General features: G+C 46.3%; 1 protein-coding gene and 1 long non-coding RNA gene across 2 annotated transcripts; both read right to left on the bottom strand.

The window, feature by feature from the left end:
- Positions 1-47: 47 nt before the first annotated feature.
- On the bottom strand, positions 48-12,858 carry TNNT1 (troponin T1, slow skeletal type; the record flags this gene model as incomplete). The annotated part of the gene is given in 12 exon segments (XM_077193308.1): positions 48-161; positions 1,137-1,177; positions 3,952-4,042; positions 6,409-6,518; positions 7,878-7,924; positions 8,083-8,146; positions 10,092-10,112; positions 10,114-10,170; positions 11,047-11,123; positions 11,305-11,341; positions 12,788-12,805; positions 12,808-12,858. Coding segments are annotated over 12 exon segments (657 nt in total), but the record flags the coding sequence as incomplete, so codon positions are not given.
- A 2,282-nt stretch (positions 12,859-15,140) lies between these two features.
- LOC143691937 (uncharacterized) lies at positions 15,141-21,257 on the bottom strand. The gene is made up of 3 exons (XR_013179735.1): positions 21,083-21,257; positions 20,309-20,353; positions 15,141-15,235 (listed from the first exon to the last, which is right to left on the bottom strand). It is a non-coding gene; the product is annotated as an uncharacterized LOC143691937 (long non-coding RNA).
- Positions 21,258-22,528: the final 1,271 nt, after the last annotated feature.

Here is a 22,528-nt window from a genome sequence, read left to right as displayed (position 1 = left end):
GCGGGGGGCGACGGGAAAGGGAGGAGCGGAAGTGACGCGGAGACCGGTGCGAGTGACGTAATGGTTTTTATTGGCGTGACGCGCTGGGTGACGCGGCGTGACGTCACGAGGGGCGGGGTCACTTCCAGCGCCCGCCCACGCGGCCCTTGGCGACCTTCTTGCTGTGGGGGAGGGGCGGGCCGCGGTCAGCCGGGGACGGAGGCCGAAAAACCCCAAAAATACCCCAAAAACCGCCCCAAAACAGCTGAAACACCCCAACCCCCCCCCCAAAATACCCCAAAATACCCCCAAAACAGCTCAAACACTTCCAAATCACCCAAAATACCCCAAAAATACCCCAAAAACAGCCCCAAAACAGCTAAAACACCCCGAAACCACCCAAAACCACCCCAGAATACCCCAAAACCACCCCCAAAACAGCTCAAACACCCCAAAACCACCCAAAATACCCCAAAATACCCCCAAAACAGCCCCAAAACAGCTAAAACCACCCAAAACCCCCCAAAATACCCCCAAAACAGCTAAAACACCCCAAAACCACCCAAAATACCCCAAAAATACCCCAAAACCAGCCCCAGAACAGCTAAAACACCCCGAAACCACCCAAAATACCTCAAAAATACCCCCAAAACAGCCCCAAAACAGCTAAAACACCCCAAAACCCCCCCAAAATACCCAAAACCAGCCCCAAAACAGCTGAAACACCCTAAAACCACCCAAAATACCCCAAAATACCCAAAACAGCTCAAACACCCCAAAACCACCCAAAATACCCCAAAAATACCCCCAAAGCAGCTAAAACACCCGAAAATATCCAAAACCCCCCCAAATCCGCCAAAAACTTCAAAAGCCACCCAAAAAACCCAAATTCCCCCCCAAAAAACCCAAATTCCCCCCCAAAAATCCCAAGGACCCTCCATGACCAAAAAAACCCCAAATTCCCCCCAAAAATTCCCTGAGACCCCCCCCAAAAAAACCCAAATTCCCCCCCCAAAAAAGCCCTCGAGAACCCCCCCCCCAAAAAAACCCCAGAACCTCCAAAATCCCCAAATCCGCCCCAAAAGCCCCAAATCCACCCCAAAATCCCCAAATCCGCCCCAAAATCCCCAAATCCGCCCAAAATGCCCCAAATTTACAATTTCTGGGCGTGGCTGATCCGGTTGTACAGGACGTTGATCTGGGGGGAGGGGCGGGGTCAGTGCGGGGGGACCCCAAAATTTGGGACCCCAAAATGCCCCCAAAAACCCAAAAATTGGGGAATTGGGACCCCAAAATCCACCCCAAAAACCCCAAAAAATGGGAAATGGGGACCCCGAAATTCGGGACCCCAAAATCCCCCCCAAAAACCCCAAAAACCCCAAAAATGGGGACCCCAAAATCCACCCCAAAAACCCCAAAAATAGGAAATGGGGACCCCGAAATTTGGGACCCCAAAAACCCCAAAAATGGGGACCCCAAAATCCCCCCCAAAAATGGGAAATGGAGACCCCGAAATTTGGGACCCCAAAAACCCCAAAAATGGGAAATGGGGACCCCAAAATCCACCCCAAAAACCCCAAAAATGGGAAATGGGAACCTGAGAATTCAGGACCCCAAAAACCCCAAAAATGGGGACCCCAAAATCCACCCCAAAAACCCCAAAAATGGGAAATGGGGACCCCGAAATTCGGGACCCCAAAAACCCCAAAACTGGGAAATGGGAACCCTGAAATTCGGGTCCCCAAAATCCACCCCAAAAACCCCAAAAATGGGAAATGGGGACCCCAAAATCCACCCCAAAAAAACCCAAAAATGGGAAATGGGGACCTGAGAATTTGGGACCCCAAAATCCATCGGGGACCCCCAAAAATGGGAACCAGGAAATTCGGGGCCCCCCAAAAATGGGAAATGGGGACCCGGAAATTCGGGACCCCAAAATCCCCCCAAAAAACCCCAAAAACCCCAAAAATGGGGACCCCAAAATCCACCCCAAAAACCCCAAAAACGGGAAATGGGGACCCCAGAATTCGGGACCCCAAAAACCCCAAAAACCCCAAAAACGGGAAATGGGGACCCCAAAATTCGGGACCCCAAAATTCGGGACCCCAAAAACCCCAAAAATGGGAAATGGAGACCCCAAAATTCCCCCCAAAAACCCCAAAAATGGGGACCCCAAAATCCACCCCAAAAACCCCAAAAATGGGAAATGGGGACCCCGAAATTTGGGACCCCAAAAACCCCAAAAATGGGAACAGAAGCCCCAAACTGGGACCCCCAAATTTGGGGCTGGGGGATTTGGGGTCCCAAAGTTTGGGGTTTTGGGGCCTCAGAATTTCGGGTTTGGGGTCCCATTTTTGGGGTTTTTTGGGGGTCAATTTTTGGGGATTTGAGGTCCCAAATTTTGGGGATTTTTTGGGGTCCCATTTTCGGGGTTTTGGGGTCCATTTTTGGGGATTTGGGGTCCCATTTTTGGGGTTTTTTTGGGTTTTTTGAGCTCCCATTTCTGGGGTTTTTTGGGTCCCATTTTTGGGGTTTTTTTGGGTTTTTTGAGCTCCCATTTTAGGGGATTTGGGGTCCCATTTTCGGGGTTTTTTAGGGTCCCATTTTTGGGGTTTTTTGGGGTCCATTTTCGGGGATTTAGGGTCCCATTCTTGGGGTGTTTTTGGGGTTTTTTTGGTCCCATTTTAGGGGATTTAGGGCTCCCATTTCTGGGGTTTTTGGGGTCCCATTTTTGGGAATTTGAGATCCCATTTTTGAGGTTTTTCGGGTCCCATTTTTGGGGATTTTTTGGGTCCCATTTTAGGGGATTTGGGGTCCCATTTTAAGGGATTTGGGGCCCTATTTTTGGTGTTTTTAGGGTCCCATTTTTGGGGATTTTGGGTCCCATTTTGGGGTTTTTTGGGTCCCATTTTTGGGGTCCCATTTTTGGGGATTTGGGGTCCATTTTTGGGGTGGTTTTGGGGTTTTGGGATTTTTTGGGGTCCCATTTTAGGGGTGTTTTGGGGTCACATTTTGGGTTTTTTTGGGGTCTTTTGGGTCCCATTTTTGGGGTGTTTTTGGGGTTTTTTTGGTCCCATTTTAGGGGATTTAGAGTCCCATTTTGGGGTTTTTTGGGGTCCCATTTTGGGTTTTTTGAGCTCCCATTTTTGGGGATTTGGGGTCCCATTTTTGGGGTTTTTTGGGTCCCTTTTTTGGGGTTTTTTGGGTTTTTTGAGCTCCCATTTTTGGGGTTTTCTGGGTCCCATTTTTGGGGTTTTTTGGGATCCATTTTCGGGGATTTAGGGTCCCATTTTGGGGTGTTTTTGGGGTTTTTTTGGTCCCATATTAGGGGTGTTTTGGGGCCCCATTTTCGGGTTTTTTGGGGTCCCATTTTAGGGGATTTGGGGTCCCATTTTTGGGGTTTTCTGGGTCCCATTTTAGGGGATTTAGGGTCCCATTTCTGGGGTTTTTTGGGTCCCATTTTAGGGGTTTTTGGGGTCCCATTTTTGGGGTTTTTTGAGGGCCAATTTTTGGGGGTTTTTTTGGGTTTTTTTAGGGTCCCAATTTGGGTTTTTCTGGGGTATTTTTGGGGTGTTTTTGGGGTTTTTTTGGGGTCCCATTTCGGTTTTTTTGGGGGGTTTTTTGGGTCTCATTTCTGGGGTTTTTAGGGTCCCATTTTTGGGGTTTTTTGGGGTCCCATTTTAGGGGATTTAGGGTCCCATTTCTGGGGTTTTTAGGGTCCCATTTTGGGTTTTTTTTGGGGTGTTTTTGGGGTTTTTTGGGGGTTTTTTGGGGTCCCATTTTAGGGGATTTGGGTGCCATTTTTGGGGTTTCTAGGGTCCCATTTTAGGGGTTTTTGGGGTCCCATTTTTGGGGTTTTTTGAGCTCCCATTTTGGGGTTTTTTGGGCTCCCATTTTAGGGATTTAGTGTCCCATTTTTGGGGTATTTTTGGGGTTTTTCTGGGGTATTTTTGGGGTGTATTTTGTCCCCACCTCGTAGCGCTGCCGCCGCAGTTTCTCGGTCAGGTCGAATTTCTCGGACTCGAGCTGCTGGATCCAAGCGTGGAGCTCCTCAGCCTTGGCCCTAAAAAATGGGGATTTTGGGGCTTTTATGGCATTTTGGGGTTTTTCTGAAATTTTGGGTTTTTTTGGAGTTTTTTGGGGTTTTAATTGGGTTTTTATGGGGTTTTAATTGGGTTTTAATTGGGGTTTATGGGGCACTGGAGCTGCTGGATCCAAGCGTGCAGCTCCTCAGCCTTGGCCCTAAAAACGGGAATTTTGGGGCTTTTATGGCATTTTATGGGGTTTTTATGGGATTTTTCTGAAATTTTGGGGTTTTTTGGGTTTTTTTGGGGTTTTTTTTGGGTTTTTTGTAGGATTTTATGGGGTTTTATTGGGTTTTAATTGGGTTTATGGGCACTGGAGCTGCTGGATCCAAGCGTGGAGCTCCTCAGCCTTGGCCCTAAAAACGGAATTTTGGGGCTTTTATGGCATTTTGGGGATTTTATGGGGTTTTCTGAAATTTTGGGGATTTTTGGGTTTTTATAGGATTTTATGGGGTTTTAATTGGGTTTTAATTGGGTTTTAATTGGGGTTTATGGGCACTGGAGCTGCTGGATCCAAGCGTGGAGCTCCTCAGCCTTGGCCCTAAAAACCGGAATTTGGGGTTTTTATGGCATTTTGGGCATTTTATGGGATTTTATGGGATTTTTCTGAGATTTTGGGGTTTTTTGGGGGTTTTTATTGGGTTTTAATTGGGTTTTAATTGGGGTTTATGGGCACTGGAGCTGCTGGATCCAAGCATGGAGCTCCTCAGCCTTGGCCCTAAAAACGGGGATTTTGGGGCTTTTATGGCATTTTGGGGATTTTATGGGATTTTATGGATTTTAGGGATTTTATGGGATTTTTATGGGATTTTTCTGAGATTTTGGTTTTTTTGGGGTTTTTGTGATTTTTTATGGGGTTTTAATTGGATTTTATGGCGTTCTGGGGTTGATTTGGTGGGGATTTTTGGGCTCTTTTGGGGCGGTTTTTAAAGGGATTTTTTGGGCTATTTTTGGGGTGAATTTGGGCTATTTTGGGGCTGTTTTTGAGGGATTTTTGGGGATTTTTTGGGCTATTTTTGGGGTGAATTTGGGCTCTTTTGGGCTGTTTTTAAGGGGATTTTTCTGATATTTTGGGATATTTTGGGGCAGTTTTTAAGGGGATTTTGGGGATATTTTCGGGCTATTTTTGGGTGAATTTGGGCTATTTTGGGGCGGTTTTCGAGGGGATTTTGGGGATGTTTCTGAGATATTTTTGGGCTCTTTTGGGGCAGTTTTCGAGGGGATTTTTTAGGGATTTTTTGGGATGAATTTGGGCTATTTTGGGGCTGTTTTTAAGGGGATTTTTGGAGGGCTGTTTCTGAGATATTTTTGGGATATTTTGGGGCAGTTTTTGAAGGGATTTTTTGGGGGATGTTTCGGGATATTTTTGGGATATTTTTGGGATATTTTGGGGCGGTTTTTGAGGGGATTTTTGGGGGATATTTTGGGGCGGTTTTTGAGGGGATATTTGGGCTGAATTTGGGCTCTTTTGGGGTGGTTTTTAAGGGGATTTTTTGGTCTATTTTTGGTCTATTTTTGGGGATATTTTTGGGCTATTTTGGGGCTGTTTTTGAGGGGATTTTTGGGGATATTTTGGTCTCTTTTGGGCCATTTTCAGCCCCACCTGAGCCCGTCCTCGCGGAGCCCCTCGATCTCCAGCAGGGGGATTTTTTGGGTTATTTTTGGGGATATTTTTGGGATGTTTTTGGGGATATTTTGGGCTATTTTGGGGCTGTTTTTAAGGGGATTTTTGGGGCTATTTTAGGGCATTTCCAGCCCCACCTGAGCCCGTCCTCCCGGAGCCCCTCGATGTCCAGCAGGGGAATTTTTGGGTTATTTTTGGGCTATTTTGGGGCTGTTTTTGAGGGGATTTTTTGGGGATTTTTTCAGGTTATTTTTGGGGATATTTTGGTCTCTTTGGGCCGTTTTCAGCCCCACCTGAGCCCGTCCTCGCGGAGCCCCTCGATGTCCAGCAGGGGAAATTTTTGGGCGATTTTTTGGGTTATTTTTGGTCTCTTTGGGGCTGTTTTTTGAGGGATTTTTTTGGGATTTTTTCAGGTTATTTTTTGGGGTGAATCTGGTCTCTTTTGGGGCTGTTTTAAGGGGATTTTTGGGGATATTTTGGTCTATTTTTGGGGGTAATTTTTTGGCTATTTTTGGGGTGAATTTGGTCTCTTTTGGGGCCGTTTTCAGCCCCACCTGAGCCCATCCTCCCGGAGCCCCTCGATGTCCAGCAGGGGGATTTTTGGGCTATTTTGGGTGAATCTGGGCTATTTTGGGGCTGTTTTTAAGGGGATTTTTTGGGCTATTTTTGGGGATGTTTTTGGGGTGAATTTGGGGTATTTTGGGCCGTTTCCAGCCCCACCTGAGCCCGTCCTCGCGGAGCCCCTCGATGTCCAGCGGGCGCCGTCTCTCGGCCAGGATCCGCAGCTTCATCTCCCGCCCCGTCTGGCGCCGGCCCCGGCGCTGCTCGGCCTGGGCCCGTTTGGGGGAAATTGGGGGGATTTGGGGAAATTTGGGGGGAATTTGGGGGAAATTCGGGGGAATTTTGGGGGAATTGGGGCCAAATCAGGGGGATTTGGGGCATTTGGGGGAATTCAGGCATTTTGGGGGGAATTGGGGTGAAATTGGGGGAATTTGGGGCATTTGGGGGGAATTTGGGGGAATTGGGGCCAAATCGGGGGGATTTGGGCATTTGGGGGGAATTCGGGAAATTCAGGGCATTTTGGGGGAATTGGGGTGAAATCGGGGGGAATTTGGGGCATTTGGGGGGGAAATCAGGGGGAATTTGGGGCATTTGGGGGAAATTTGGGGGAATTTGGGGGAAATCGGGGGAATTTGGGCATTTGGGGGAATTTGGGGGAATTGGGCCTTTTGGGGGGAAATCAGGGGGATTTGGGACATTTGGGGAACTTTGGGGGAATTCAGGGCATTTTGGGGGGAATTTGGGGCATTTTGGGGGAATTCAGGGCATTTTGGGGGAATTTGGGGGGATTTGGTGGGAATTGGGGCCAAATCGGGGGATTTGGGGCATTGTGGGGGAAATTCAGGGCATTTTGGGGAAAATTGGGGCAAAATCGGGGGAATTTGGGGCATTTGGGGGAATTTGGGGGAAATTTGGGGCATTTTGGGGCATTTGGGGAAATTCAGGGCATTTTGGGGGGATTGGGGAGAAATCGGGGAGATTTGGGGCATTTTGGGGGGAATTTGGGGAATTCAGGGCATTTTGGGGTGAAATCGGGGGAATTTGGGGCATTTTGGGGAAATTCAGGGAATTTGGGGGGAATTGGGGCGAAATCGGGGGAATTTGGGGCATTTTGGGGGAATTTGGGGGGAATTGGGGCCTTTTGGGGAGAAAATTGGGGGATTTGGGGGAAATCAGGGGGATTTGGGCATTTGGAGGGAATTCAGGGAAGCTCTGTGGGGCCCCCATGGGGTTCATGGGGTCTGTGGGGTTTCTATGGGGTCTGTGGGGTTTCTATGGCGTCTATGGGGTCCCTATGGGGTTTTGGGGGTTTCTATGGGGTTTTTGGGGTTTTTGGGTCCCACCTTGGCCAGGTACCCCCCGAAATGGGGCATTGCTGACAGAACCCTCTATGGGGTTTATAGGATTTCTATGGGGTTTCTATGGGGTCTATGGGGTTTTTAGGGTCCCTATAGGGTTTCTCTGGGGTTTTTGGGGTTTTGGGGCCCCACCTTGGCCAGGTACCCCCCCGAAATGGGGCATTGCTGACAGAACTTTCTGTGGGGTTTCTATGGGATCTATGGGGTTTCTATGGGGATTATAGGATTTCCATGGGGTTTCTATGGGGTTTTTGGGTTTTTGGGTCCCACCTTGGCCAGGTACCCCCCGAAATGGGGCATTGCTGACAGAACTTTCTGTGGGGTTTCTATGGGGTTTCTATGGGTTTCTATGGGATCTATGGGGTTTCTATGGGGATTATAGGATTTCCATGGGGTTTCTATGGGGTTTTTGGGGTTTTTGGGTCCCACCTTGGCCAGGTACCCCCGAAATGGGGCATTGCTGACAGAACTTTCTTTTTCTTGGCGTCGTCCTCCGCTCTCTTCTTGGCCTCCTCCTCCTCCTTGCGCAGCTTCTCCTCCTGGGCCGGGAATTGGGGAAATTGGGGAAATTTGGGGGAAATTTGGGGGAAATTTGGGAATTTTGGGGAAATTGGGGGAAATTTGGGGGAAATTGGGAGAAATTGGGGGGAAATTCAGGAAATTTGGGGGAAATTCAGGGAAATTTGGGTTGGATTCGGGGTTGGATTTTTGGTGGATTTGGGGTTGGATTTGGGGTGGGTTTAGGGCCAGTTTTGGGGTGGGTTTTGGGGCCGGATTTTTGGTGGATTTAGGGTCAGATTTGGGGTGAGATTTGGGGTGGGTTTTGGTGGATTTGGGGCCGGATTTGGGGTCAGATTTGGGGTTGGATTTGGGGTTGGATTTGGGGTCAGATTTGGGGTGGTTTTTGGTGGATTTGGGGTGGGTTTAGGGTCAGATTTGGGGTGAGATTTGGGGCCTGTTTAGGGCCAGTTTTGGGGTGGGTTTTGGTGGATTTGGGGCCAAATTTGGGGCCGGATTTTTGGTGGATTTGGGGTTGGATTTGGGGCCGGATTCGGGGTGGATTTGGGGCCTGTTTAGGGCCAGATTTGGGGTGGCTTTTGGTGGATTTGGGGTTGGATTTGGGGTGAATTTTGGGGTGAGTTTTGGTGGATTTGGGGTCAGATTTGGGGTGAATTTTGGGGTGGGTTTTGGTGGATTTGGGGTTTCTGGTGGTGATTTCAGAGTCCCAGGGGATTCAGGGGCACCGAGCGGGATTTTGGGTGGATTTGGGGGATTTTGGGCAGATCCAGGAGGGGATTTTGAGGCAGATCCCAGCCGTTATTTTGGGGTAAATCCAGGTGGTTTTGGGGCAGATCCAGGAGGGGATTTTGGGGCGGCTCCCAGGTGTTATTTTGGGGTAAATCCGGGCATTTTTGGGGCAGATCCAGGAGGGGATTTTGGGGTGAATCCGGGCAGTTTTGGGGCAGCTCCCAGGTGTTATTTTGGGGTGAATCCGGGCGGTTTTGGGGCAGATCCCAGGTGTTATTTTGGGGTGGATCCCAGGTGTTATTTTGGGGTGGATCCCAGGTGTTATTTTTGGGGTGGATTTGGGGGATTTTGAGGCAGATCCCAGTCGTTATTTTGGGGTAAATCCCAGGCGTTATTTTGGGGTGGCTCCAGGAGGGGATTTTGGGGCGGATCTGGGGGATTTTGGGGCGGTTCCCAGGTGTTATTTTGGGGTAAATCCAGGTGGTTTTGGGGCAGATCCAGGAGGGGATTTTGGGGTGAATCCAGCCGTTATTTTGGGGTGAATCCAGGCATTTTTGGGGTGAATCCCAGTCGTTATTTTGGGGTAAATCTGGGCAGTTTTGGGGCGGATCCCAGGTGTTATTTTGGGGTAAATCCGGCGGTTTTGGGGCAGATCCAGGAGGGGATTTTGGGGTAAATCCGGGCAGTTTTGGGCAGCTCCCAGGTGTGATTTTGGGGTGAATCCGGGCATTTTTGGGGCAGATCCCAGGTGTGATTTTGGGGTAAATCCAGGCAGTTTTGGGGTAAATCCCAGGTGTGATTTTGGGTAAATCCAGGCATTTTTGTAGTAAATCCCAGCCATTATTTTGGGGTGAATCCAGGCAGTTTTGGGGTGAATCCCAGTCGTTATTTTGGGGTAAATCCAGGGCATTTTTGGGGTGCTCCAGGAGGGGATTTTGGGGTGAATCCCAGCCATTATTTTGGGGTGAATCCGGGCATTTTTGGGGCAGATCCCAGGTGTTATTTTGGGGTAAATCCGGGCAGTTTGGGGTAGATCCCAGGTGTTATTTTGGGTAAATCCGGGCATTTTGGGCAGATCCAGGAGGGGATTTTGGGGTGAATCCCAGCCGTTATTTTGGGGTGAATCCTGGCAGTTTTGGGGCACATCCCAGCCGTTATTTTGGGGGTAAATCCTGGCATTTTTGGGGTGAATCCCAGGCGTTATTTTGGGTGAATCCGGGCATTTTTGGTGCTCACCGCCAGCCGCGCCTGCCGCTCCCCGCTCCTTCTCGGTGCGGCTCCGCAGTTGCTCATTGCGCTCGGCACGGCGCCGCTCCTGGGGGCAAAAACACCCAAAAACGCCCAAAATCAACCCAAAACCGACCCCAAAATTAACACAAAATCAACCCCAAAATCGACCCCAAAATCCACCCAAAATAGACCCCAAAAACTGCCCCAAAATCGACCCAAAAACGCCCAAAATCAACCCCAAATTAACACAAATCAACCCAAAATAGACCCCAAAACTGCCCCAAAATCAACCCCCAAAATTAACACAAAATCGACCCAAAAATTAACCCCAAAAACTGCCCCCAAAATCGACCCCAAATTAACCCAAAATTAACCCCAAAACTACCCCAAAATCAACCCCAAAACTGCACCAAATCAACCCAAATCAACTCAAAATTAACCCCAAAACCGCCTCAAATCAACCCCAAATCGACCCAAAATTAACCCAAAATCAACCCCAAAACTGCCCTCAAAATCAACCCCAAATTAACCCCAAAACTACCCCAAAATCAACCCCAAAACTGCACCAAAATCACCGAAAATCAACCCCAAAATCGGCCCAAAATCAACCCCAAAACCACCCAAAATCGACCCCAAAACTGCCCCAAATTAACCCCAAAATTAACCCCAAAAACTGCCACAAAATCAACCCCAAAACTGCCTCAAAATCGACCCAAAATAACCCCAAAACTGCCCCAAAATCACCCCAAAAATCCCCCAAATCCCCCCAAAATTGCCTGAAATGATCCCCAAACTCCCCCTAGAAGAACCCAAAACCCCCCAAATTACATCTCCAGACCCCAAAAAAACCCCCCCAAAAAAACACCCAAAAAAACCCCAAAAAACCCCCAAAACGCCCCCAAAAACCCCCAAATTTGCCCAAATTGCCCAAAATGCCGGGAATTGCCCCAAAAGCGCCCACGATTCTCTCCATGAGCCCCTGCAGCTCCTCCTCCTCGCGGCGCCGCTGCTCAAAGTGGGCGTCAATGAGGGTCGCAGCTCCAGCAGTCCTTCTCCATCCGCTTCCGTGGATGATCCTGCCCCAAAAGGACCCAAAATAGCCTAAATTTACCCCAAAAAATCACCTCGAAAAAACCCCACCCAAAAAACCCCCAAAAAATCCCAAAAAAATCAAAAAAAACCCCAAAAAAACCCCAAAAAAACCCCCAAAAATCCCAACCCAGCAGGTCCTTCTCCATCCGCTTCCGGTGGATGTCCTGGCCCAAAAGGACCCAAAACAGCCCAAATTTACCCCAAAAAATCACCTCGAAAAAACCCCACCCAAAAAACCCCAAAAAATCCCAAAAAAATCCAAATAATCCTCAAATAATCCCTCCCATAGGGACCCTTCTCCATGCGCTTCCGGTGGATGTCCTGCCCAAAAGGACCCAAAATATCCTAAATTTACCCCAAAAATCCCAAAAGAATCACCTTGAAAAAACCCGACCCAAAAAACCCCAAATAAACCCAAAAAAATCCCAAATAATCCCAAAAAAACCCCAAAAATCCCTCCCAAAGGGACCTTCTCCATCCGCTTCCGGTGATGTCCTGCCCCAAAAGGACCCAAAATATCCCAAATTTACCCCAAAAAATCACCTCGGAAAAACCCGACCCAAAACACCCAAAATAAACCCAAAATAAACCCAAAAAATCCCAATAACCCCAAAAAACCTCCAAATAGGGACCCTTCTCCATGCGCTTCCGTGGATGTCCTGGCCCAAAAGACCCAAAATATCCCAAATTTACCCCAAAAAATCACCTTGAAAAAACCCCACCCAAAAAACCCAAAAAATCCCCAAAAAACCCCAAATTCTCCCCAAAATCCCACCTCAAAAATCCCCCCAAAAAAACCCATAAAAACCCCCAAAAAACCCCAAAAATTCCCCCAAAAAAACCCCAAATTCTCCCCAAACTCCCACCTCAAAATCCCCCCCCAAAATCCCCCCCAAAAACCCCATAAATCCCACCCAAAAAAACCCATAAAAACCCCAAATAAACCCAAAATCCCACCCCCAAAACCCCCCCCCAAAAAACCCATAAAAACCCCCAAAAACCCCAAAAACCCCCCAAAAAACCCTCAAAACCCCCCCTCAAAAAAACCCCAAAAACCCCCAAAATCCCCCCCAAAAAACCCATAAAACCACAAATTCTCCCCATAATCCCACCTCAAAATCCCCCTAAAAAAACCCAAAAAACCCACCAAAAAACCCATCAAAACCTCCCCAAAATCCCCCCCAAAACCCGCAAATTCTCCCCAAATTCCCACCTCAAATCCCCCCAAAAACCCTCAAAATTTCCCCAAAAAACCCCCAAAAATCCCCCCAAAAAACCCCAAAAAAACCCCCAAATTCTCCCCAAAATCCCCACCTCAAAATGCCCCCAAACCCCCCCAAAACAACCCCATAAAAACCCCAAATTCTCCCCAAAACCCCCTCAAAAAAAACCACCCAAAAAACCAAAAAACCCCCAAAATCCCCCCAAAAACCCCCCCAACCCCCCCCAAAAAACCCCCATAAAACCCCAAAATCTCCCCGAAACCCCCCAAAACCCCCCTCAAAAAAACCCCAAAAAACCCAAAAAACCCCAAAAAACCCCAAAATCCCCCCAAAAAGCCCAAACCCCCCAAATTCCCCCCCAAAATCCCCAAACCCCGCCGTGCTCACATCGAAGTCCACGCGCTCTCGCCCTCGGGGATTTTGGGGGGCGCCAGCTGGGACAGCATCGGCCTGGGGGAGGGGCGGGGTCAGCACCCCAAAAATGCACGAAATGTACCCCAAAATACACAAAAACACCCCAAAATCACCCCAAATACACCCCAAAATACACCCCAAAATACACGAAATACACCCCCAAAATACACCCCAAAATACACGAAATCCACCCCAAAATACACAAAATACACCCCAAAAATACACAAAATACACCCCAAAATACACGAAATTCACCCCAAAATACACCAAAAATGCACAAAATACACCCCAAAATATACACCCAAAATACACGAAATTCACCCCAAAATCCACCCAAAATACACGAAATACACCCCAAAAATCCACCCCAAATCCACCCAAAATACACAACATCTACCCAAAACCCACCCCAAAATCCATTCCAAAATCCACCCAAATCCACCCAAAATACACAACAATGTACCCAAAACCCACCCCAAAACCCACCCCAAAACCCACCCCAAAATACACCAAAATACACAAAATATACCCCAAAATCCATCCCAAAATGCACGAAATGTACCCCAAAATCCACCCCAAAATCCATCCCAAATCCACCCAAAATACACAAACTTCACCCCAAAATGTACCCCAAAATCCACGAAATGTACCCCAAAATCCAGCCCAAAATCTACCCCAAAATATCCCCCAAAATACACGAAATACACCCCAAAATATACACCCAAAATACACAAAATGTACCCCAAAATCCATCCCCAAATCCACCCCAAAATCCACCCCAAAATCCATCCCAAATACACTAAATACACCCCAAAATCCACCCTAATCCATCCCAAAATACACGAAATCCACCCCAAAATCCACCCCAAAATACACAAAATACACCCCAAAAATCCATCCCAAATCCACCCCAAATACACAAAATGTACCCCAAAATCCACCCCAAAATCCATCCCAAATACACAAAATGTACCCCAAAATCCACCCCAAAAATCCATCCCAAATACACAAAATGTACCCCAAAATACACCCCAAATCCACCCCAAAATCCATCCCAAAATCCACCCCAAAATCCACGAAATGTACCCCAAAATCCACCCCAAAATCCAAAAAATTCCACCCAAAATCCACCCCAAAATACACATCCAAAATACACGAAATGTACCCCAAAATCCAGCCCAAAATCCCCCAAAATCCCCCAAAACCCCCAAAATCCACCCAAAACCCACCCCAAATACATGAAATCCACCCCAAAATCCCCCCCAGAAACCCTCCCAAAATACCCCAAAAAAAACCCCCAAAACCCCAAAATCTCCCCCAAAATCCTCCCCAAATTCCGCAGAATTCCCCAAATTCCCAAAATTCCCCAAATTCCCCCAAATTCTGCTCACCGGGGCCGGGGCCCGCTCCTCCTCTGGGGGAGAGAAAATGGGGAAATTTGGGGAATTTGGGGATTTTGGGGTTTTTGGGGAATTTGGGGAATTTGGGGGATTTGGGGATTTTGGGGAATTTGGGGAGAATTTGGGATTTGGGGGAAATTGGGAATTTGGGGAATTTTGGGGATTTGGGGGAAATTTGGGGGATTTGGGGGAATTTGGGGATTTGGGGAAATTTGGGGAATTTTGAGGATTTGGGGGAAATTTGGGGGATTTGGGGGATTTTGGGAATTTGGGGGGATTTTGGGGGCATTTGGGGGAAATTTGGGGAAATTGGGGGAAATTTGGGGGATTTGGGGGGGATTTGGGGGAAATTGGGGATTTGGGGAATTTTGGGGAAATTGGGGGAAATTTGGGGGAAATTTGGGGGATTTCGGGGATTTGGGGGAAATTTGGGAAATTTGGGTTTTGGGGGGGATTTGGGGGTCCCAGGGCTGTTTTTGGGTATTTTGGGGCGGTTTTGGGAGTTCCAGGGGGATTTTTTGGGGTCCCAGGGGATTTTTGGGGTTAATTTTGGGGTATTTTGGGGCAGTTTTGGGCTATTTTGGGGCAGTTTTGGGGGTATTTTGGGGCAGTTTTGGGGTTATTTTTGGGGCTCTTTTAGGGCAGTTTTTGGGGCGTTTTGGGGCAGTTTTTGGGTCATTTTTGGGGTATTTTTGTGCAGTTTTTGGGTTATTTCGGGGCAGTTTTTGGGTGATTTTCGGGCAGTTTTGGGGTTATTTTTGGGGTATTTTGGGGCAGTTTTTGGGGCAGTTTTTAGGGTTATTTTTGGGGTCATATTGGGGGTGTTTTTGGGCGTTTTGGGTCATTTTTGGGTCATTTTTGGGTCATTTTTGGGTGATTTTGGGTCATTTTTGGGTCATTTTCAGGGCAGTTTTTGGGTCATTTTGGGCTGTTTTTGGGTCATTTTTGGGCCATTTTTGGGTGATTTTGGGTCATTTTTGGGTCCCTACCTGGCTCCTCCGGGGCTTTGGCGGCTCCGAGGCTGCGGGGGAGGAACAGGGAGGGGTCAGAACTGGGGCTTTTGGGGCAAATTCCCAAATTTGGGGTTTTTTGGGTTAATCCCCCAAATTTTAGGGGGTTCTGAGGGAATTTCCCCAAATTTTGGGGTTTTTTGGGGGGAAAATTCCCCAAATTTTGGGATTTTTGGTGGAATTTTCCCCAAATTTTGGGGGTTTTGGGGGATTTGGCTTCCCCCCAAAATTTGGGTTTTTTTGTGGTAGGATCCCCCAAATTTTGGGTTTTTGAGGGAAATTCCCAAAATTTTGAGGGAAATTCCAAATTTGGGAATTTTTTTTTGTGTATTTCTCCCAAATTTTGGGATATTTTGGGGACAATCCCCCAAAATTTTGGGATTTTTTTGAGGGAATTCCCTCCAAATTTTGGGGTTTTTGAGGGGAATTACCCAAATTTGGGATTTTTGAAGGAATTTCCTCCAAATTTTAGGGTTTTTTGGGGGAAAATTCCCCAAATTTTGGGGATAATTTTGGGGAGAATCTCCCAGATTTTGGGGTTCTTTTTGTGAATCTCTCCCAGATTTTGGGGTTTTTGAGGGGAATTCCCCCAAATTTGGGATTTTTTGAAGGAATTCCCCCCCAGATTTTGGGATTTTTTTTTTAATTTTTGGGGATTTTTTTGGGATTTTTTGGGGATTTTTTTGTGGATTTTTTTGGGATTTTTCTTGGATTTATTTGCGGATTTTTTGCGGATTTTTTGGGATTTTTTTGGGATTTTTTTTTCGATTTTTTGGGGATTTTTTTTGGATTTTTTGGGGGGATTTTTTTGGAATTTTTTTTTTTTTTTTTTTTTTTGATTTTGTTTTTTTGGGGGGATTTTTTTTTGGTTTTTTTTTTTGATTTTTTTTGGATTTTTTTGGATTTTTTTGTGGTTTTTTTGAATTTTTTTTGGGATTTTTTTTGATTTTTTTGGATTTTTTTGGGTTTTATTTGGGTTTTTTTGGGTTTTTCCTTCCTCACCTTCCTCCTCCTCCTCCTCCTCCTCCGGCTCCGCCTCCTCTGGGGGGGGAATTGGGGGAGGGGCGGCAGCGCCCCGCCCCCCGCGCTAATTAGCATACGGAGTATGCTAATGAACCCTAATTATGCTAATTAACCCAGTAATTATGCTAATTACACCCGGTAATTATGCTAATTACACCCATTATTTATGCTAGTCAGCCCGGTGAATATGTCAATTAGCCGATAATTATACTAATTAGCCCGTTAATTATGCTAATTGCACCCCGTAATTATGCTAATCAGCCCTTAATTACACTAAGTAGTCCGGTGATTATGCTAATTAGCCGATAATCATGCTAATTATCCCAGTAATTATGCTAATCACGCCTGGTAATTACACTAACTAGCCCGTTAATTATGCTAATTAGCTGATAATCACGCTAATTCTCCAGGTAATTATGCTAATTACACCCGTTAATTATGTCAATTAGCCGATACTTATACTAATTAGCCCGTTGAATATGCTAATTAGGCGATATTTAGCCAATCAAGCTAATTAGCATTAGTATCGGCTAATTAGCCCATTAAGCATGCTAATTATCTTGGTAATTATGCTAAGCACACCTGTTAATTATGCTAATCAGCCCGTTAATTACACTAATTAGCCCATTAATTATGCCAATTAGCCAAGAACCATGCCATATAGCCATCTAATTGCGCTAATTAGCATGATTATCGGCTAATTAGTCCGTTAATTATGCTAATTAGAAGATAATCATGCTAATTAGCCAGCTAATCATACTAATTAGTCATATAATTATGCTAATTAGCCCATTTAGCCACGCTAATTAGCCCGGTGATTATGCTAATTACACGCATTAATTATGCTAATTAGCCGATATTCATGCTGATCTACCAGCTAATCAACCAGTTAATTATGCTAATTAGTCGGTTAAATATGTTAATTAACCGATTATTATGCTAATGAGCCGCACCCCAGGCCTTTCCATTCGGGCTCCAGGGGAATTTTGATGTCAATTAATTAAGGATTAATTAAGGATTAATTAACGGGGTTGGGTTAATCATGGCGATTTTAAGTTCTAGAAGGGTTTAATGGTAATGAATTAATTACTAATTAACGGCTTGGGGTTAATTAAGGGGATTTCACGTTCTATAGAGGGTTAAGTGTTAATTAGCCCATTATTAATTAACGATTTGGGGTTAATTAATGGGGTTTCACCTTCTGGAGAAGGTTTAATGTTAATTAACCCGTGACTAATTAATGCTTTGGGGTTAGTTAAAGGGGCTTCAGGTCCTGTGGGTGGGATTAATGTTAATTAACCCGTTATTAATTAACGGTTTGGGGTTAATTAGGAGGGTTTGGGGGCAGTTTTGGGGCATTTTGGGGCAGTTTTGGGGGCTGGCTGGGGTTAATCAGCGTTCATGAGCATTAACGATCGTTAATTAGCATTAATTAGCGTTAATGATGGTTAATTAGCATTAATGATGGTTAATGATGTTAATTAGCATTAATTAGCATTAATGATGGTTAACGATGGTTAATTAGCATTAATGATCGTTAACGACGGTTAATTAGCATTAATGATCGTTAATGATGGTTAATTAGCATTAATGATGGTTAATGATGGTTAACGATGGTTAATTAGCATTAATGACGGTTAATTAGCATTAATTAGCATTAATGATGGTTAATTAGCATTAATGATCGTTAACGATGGTTAATTAGCATTAATGATGGTTAATGATGTTAATTAGCGCTAATGATGGTTAACGATGGTTAATTAGCACTAATTAGCGTTAATGACGGTTAATTAGCGCTAATTAGCATTAATGATCGTTAATTAGCATTAATTAGCGTTAATGATGGTTAATTAGCGCTAATTAGGGTTAATGATCGTTAATTAGCATTAATTAGCAGTAATGACCGTTAATGACGGTTCATTAGCATTAATTAGCGTCAATGACGGTTAATGAGCATTAATGATCATTAATTATCGCTAATTAGCATTAACGCTGGTTAATTATCGCTGATTGTTGGCGCTGCTCAGGGTCCCCGGCTCTCTCACCCTCCTGGGGTTCCCTGCAAGGGAGAACGGGCTGAGGGGGATTGGGGAATTTGGGGGGAATTTTGGGGAATTTTGGGGGATTTGGGCATTTTGGGGGATTTGGGGGGGATTTGGGGAATTTGGGGGGAATTTGGGGGATTTTGGGGCATTTTGGGGGAATTTGGGCATTTTGGGGGAATTTGGGGGATTTTTGGGGGAATTTGGGGGAATTTGGGGCATTTTGGGGGATTTTGGGGGAATTTGGGGGAAATTTGGGGGAATTTGGGAAGGGGAATTTAGGGCATTTTGGGGAAATTTGGGGCATTTTGGGGCAGATTTGGGGCATTTTCGGGGAATTTTGGGGAATTTGGGGGATTTTGGGGAATTTTGGGGAGATTTTGGGGAGGATTTGGGGGGATTTTAGGGGATGGGCATTTTGGGGAATTTTGGGGAATTTGGGGCATTTGGGGAAATTTGGGGCATTTGGGGGAATTTGGGGGAATTTGGGGCATTTTGGGGCATTTTGGGGAATTTGGGGAATTTGGGGAATTTGGGGGGAATTTGGGGGAATTTGGGGAGAATTTGGGGGGATTTGGGGCATTTTGGGGCATTTTGGGGAATTTGGGGAGATTTGGGGGCATTTGGGGCATTTGGGGGAATTTGGAGAATTTTGGGGGATTTGGGGAATTTTGGGGGTCCCAGGGAATTTGGGGCATTTTGGGGGATTTGGGGAGGATTTGGGAATCCCAGGGGGATTTGGGGGGATTTTGGGTCATTTTGGGGCATTTGGGAGGATTTGGGGGAATTTGGGGAATTTGGGGAGGATTTTGGGCATTTTGGGTGGGTTTGGGGCATTTTGGGGCAGATTTGGGGCATTTTGGGGAATTTTGGGGAATTTTGGGGGAATTTGGGGCATTTTGGGCATTTTGGGGGATTTTGGGAGGATTTGGGAATCCCAGGGGAATTTGGTGGATTTGGGGGTTCCAGGGGGATTTTGGGGGGTCCTGGTTGGATTTTGGGGAGGTTTTGGGGCATTTTGGGGAATTTTGGGGGAATTTGGGGAGGATTTTGGGGCAGGTTTGGGGCATTTTGGGGGTCCCAGATGAATTTGGGGAGGATTTTGGGGAGGTTTTCAGGAATTTCGGGTTTTTTTTGGGGTGGGTTTGGGGAATTTTGGGGTCCCAGGGGGATTTTGGGGAGGTTTTGGGATCCCGGGTGAATTTTGGGTCAGTTTTGGGGGATTTTGGGGGTCCTGGTTGGATTTTGGGGAGGTTTTGGGGAATTTTGGGGGAATTTGGGGAATTTGGGGTGGATTTTGGGGGTCCCGGGTGAATTTGGGGGGTATTTTGGGGAATTTTGGGGTTTTTTGGGGTGGATTTTGGGGCGGTTTTTGGGGTCCCAGGGGGATTTTGGGTCGGTTTTGGGGCATTTTGGGTTTTTTTGGGGTGGATTTTGGGGATCCCGGGTGAATTTTGGGGAAGTTTTGGGGGTCCCAGGGGGATTTTGGGGAGGTTTTGGGGGATTTTGGGGAGGTTTAGGGGGTCCCAGGTGAATCTGGGGAGGTTTTGGGGGTCCCGGAGGATTTTGGGGAGGTTTTAGGGAATTTTGGGTTTTTTCAGGGTGGATTTTGGGGGTCCCGGGGGGATTTAGGGAGGTTTTTGGGGGTCCCAGATGATTTTGGGGCAGTTTTGGGGCATTTTGGGGCCGTTTTGGGGTATTTTGGGCCATTTTGGGGCAATTTTGGGGGATTTTGGGCCATTTTGGGGCAGTTTTGGGCCATTTTGGGGCAGTTTTGGGGCCATTTTGGGGCAGTTTTGGGGGATTTTGGGGCCATTTTGGGGCCGTTTTTGGGCAGTTTGGGGCATTTTTGGGGGATTTTGGGGCAGTTTTGGGCCGTTTTGGGCATTTTGGGGCCATTTCGGGGCAGTTTTGGGGCATTTTGGGCCATTTTGGGGCATTTTGGGGCAGTTTTTGGGGGATTTTGGGGCAGTTTTGGGCCGTTTTGGGGCATTTTTGGGCCATTTTGGGGTCACTCACTCGATCTCCTCCTCGGGCTCTGCCATGGCTGCGATTTGGGGGCTCCTGGGGGGGGGGTCGGGGTCTCAATCCCCCCCAAAAAACCCCAAAAAACCCCCAAATTTCCCCCCAAAAAAACCCAAAATCTCCAATCCCCCCATCCAAAAACCCCAAAATCCCCCCCAAAAAACCCCAACTCATCCCAAAAAACCCCAAATTCACCCAAAACCCCCCAAAAAAACCCAAAATTCTCCAAACCTGCCCCCAGGAACCCCAAAATCCCCCAACCCCCCCCCCAAAACCCTAAAAATAGAAAATCTACCCCAAATTCCCCCCAAAAACCCCAAATTCCCCCCAAACTTTCCCCAAAATCCAAATTCCCCCCAAATTCCCCCCAAAAAACCCCAAAATTCCCCCAAATCCCCCCAAAATTTCCCCAAATTCCCCCCAAATTCACCCAAATCCCCCAAATTCCCCACCCAAAACCACCCCCAAAACCTCAAATTCACCCCAAATTTTCCCTAAAAATCCCAATTCACCCCAAATCTCCCCCCAAAACCCCCAAATTTCCCCCCCAAAAACCCAAATTCCCCCCAAATCGCCCCCAAATCTCCCCAAATCTCCCCAAATTTCCCCAAATCCCCCCAACCCCCCCCCCAAATTCCCCAAATTTCCCCCCCCAAATTTCCCGCTCCCCTCCCCCACCGCTCTCCTCTCCCGGGTCCCTCTCTCGCCCCTCCCCCCCCTTGGGGTCCCTTTATCCCCCCCCGCCCCTCCCCCCGCCGGTGACGTCACCGCCCATTGTCCCCGGCTCTGTCGCGACATCCGACACCGCCCCTCCCCCCCCCCCGGGGCCTTTTTGGGGTGAAAAAGACAAAAGGGGGTGGGGGAGGGGCGCGCGGTGACGTCACGGAGCCGCCCCTCCCCCACCCCGCACCTGTCGCGGCTTTTTTGGGACCCCCCCAAAAAATGACAAAAGGTGGGGGAGGGGAAGGGGGGGAGGGGAAAGGGGGGGAGGGGGGGGAGGGGTCACCTTCACCCATCCCCCACCCCCACCCCGAAGCCTCCGCAGCCGCTTTTGGGTCCAAATTTCTTTATTTTGGTACAAAAAGGGCCCCGAAATTCCCCTCCCCCCCACACAAAAAAAATAAAAATAAAAATAAAAATAAAAATAAAAATAAAAATAAAAAATAAAAATATAAAATAAAAATAAAAAAAAAAAAAATAAATAAAAATGAAAATAAAAATAAAAAATAAAAATAAAAATAAAAATAAAAATAAAAATTAAAAATAAAAATAAAAATAAAATAAAAATAAAAATAAAAAATAAAAATAAAAAAAAAAATAAAATAAAAATAAAAATAAAATAAAAATAAAAATTAAAATAAAAAATAAAAATAAAAATAAAAAATAAAAGTAAAAATAAAAAATAAAAATAAAAATAAAAAATAAAAATAAAAATAAAAATAAAAAATAAAAATAAGAAATAAAAATAAAAATAAAAAATAAAAATAAAAAATAAAAATTAAAAATTAAAAATAAAAATAAAAATTAAAAATAAAAAATAAAATTAAAAAATAAAAATAAAAATTAAAAATAAAAATAAAAATAAAAATAAAAATAAAAATAAAAAATAAAAAAAGCACCAGGGACCGACCCCTCCCCCACCCCCAGCCCCTCCCCCACGCCCTCCCCAAAATGGAACCGGGGGGGGGAGGGGAAAGGGGGGAGGGGATCAGCTCCAAAATTGGGGTCCGGAGAACAAAAATTGGGGGAAAAACCCCAAAAATTGGGGGAAAAACCCCAAAAATTGGGGTGAAAATCCCAAAATTCGGATCCAGAGAACAAAAATTGGGGTGAAAACCTCAAAATTCGGGTCCAGACCCCAAAAATGGCGGGTCCGACCCCAAAAATTGGGGTGAAAATCACAAAATTTGGGTCCAGAGCCCAAAAATTGGGGTGAAACCCCCAAAATTCGGATCCAGACCCCAAAATTTGGATTCAAATGCCAAAAATTGGGGTGAAACCCCCAAAAATCGGGTCCAGACCTCAAAAATTGGGGTCCAACCCCAAAATTCGGGTCCAGACCCCAAAAATTGGGGTGAAACCCCCAAAATTCAGATCCAACTCCCCAAAATTCGGGTCCAGACTCCAAAACCGGGGGGTTTAACCCCAAAAATTTGGGTTTGTTCCCAAAACCGGGGGGTTTAACCCCAAAATTCAGGCCCAGACCCCAAACCT

The sequence above is a fragment of the Agelaius phoeniceus genome, chromosome 37 (genome assembly GCF_051311805.1).
Source record: "Agelaius phoeniceus isolate bAgePho1 chromosome 37, bAgePho1.hap1, whole genome shotgun sequence".
NCBI classification, from domain to species: domain Eukaryota; kingdom Metazoa; phylum Chordata; class Aves; order Passeriformes; family Icteridae; genus Agelaius; species Agelaius phoeniceus.
The sequence above is the reverse complement of the archived record's forward strand: the minus strand, read 5'-3'. Positions and strand labels throughout refer to the sequence as shown.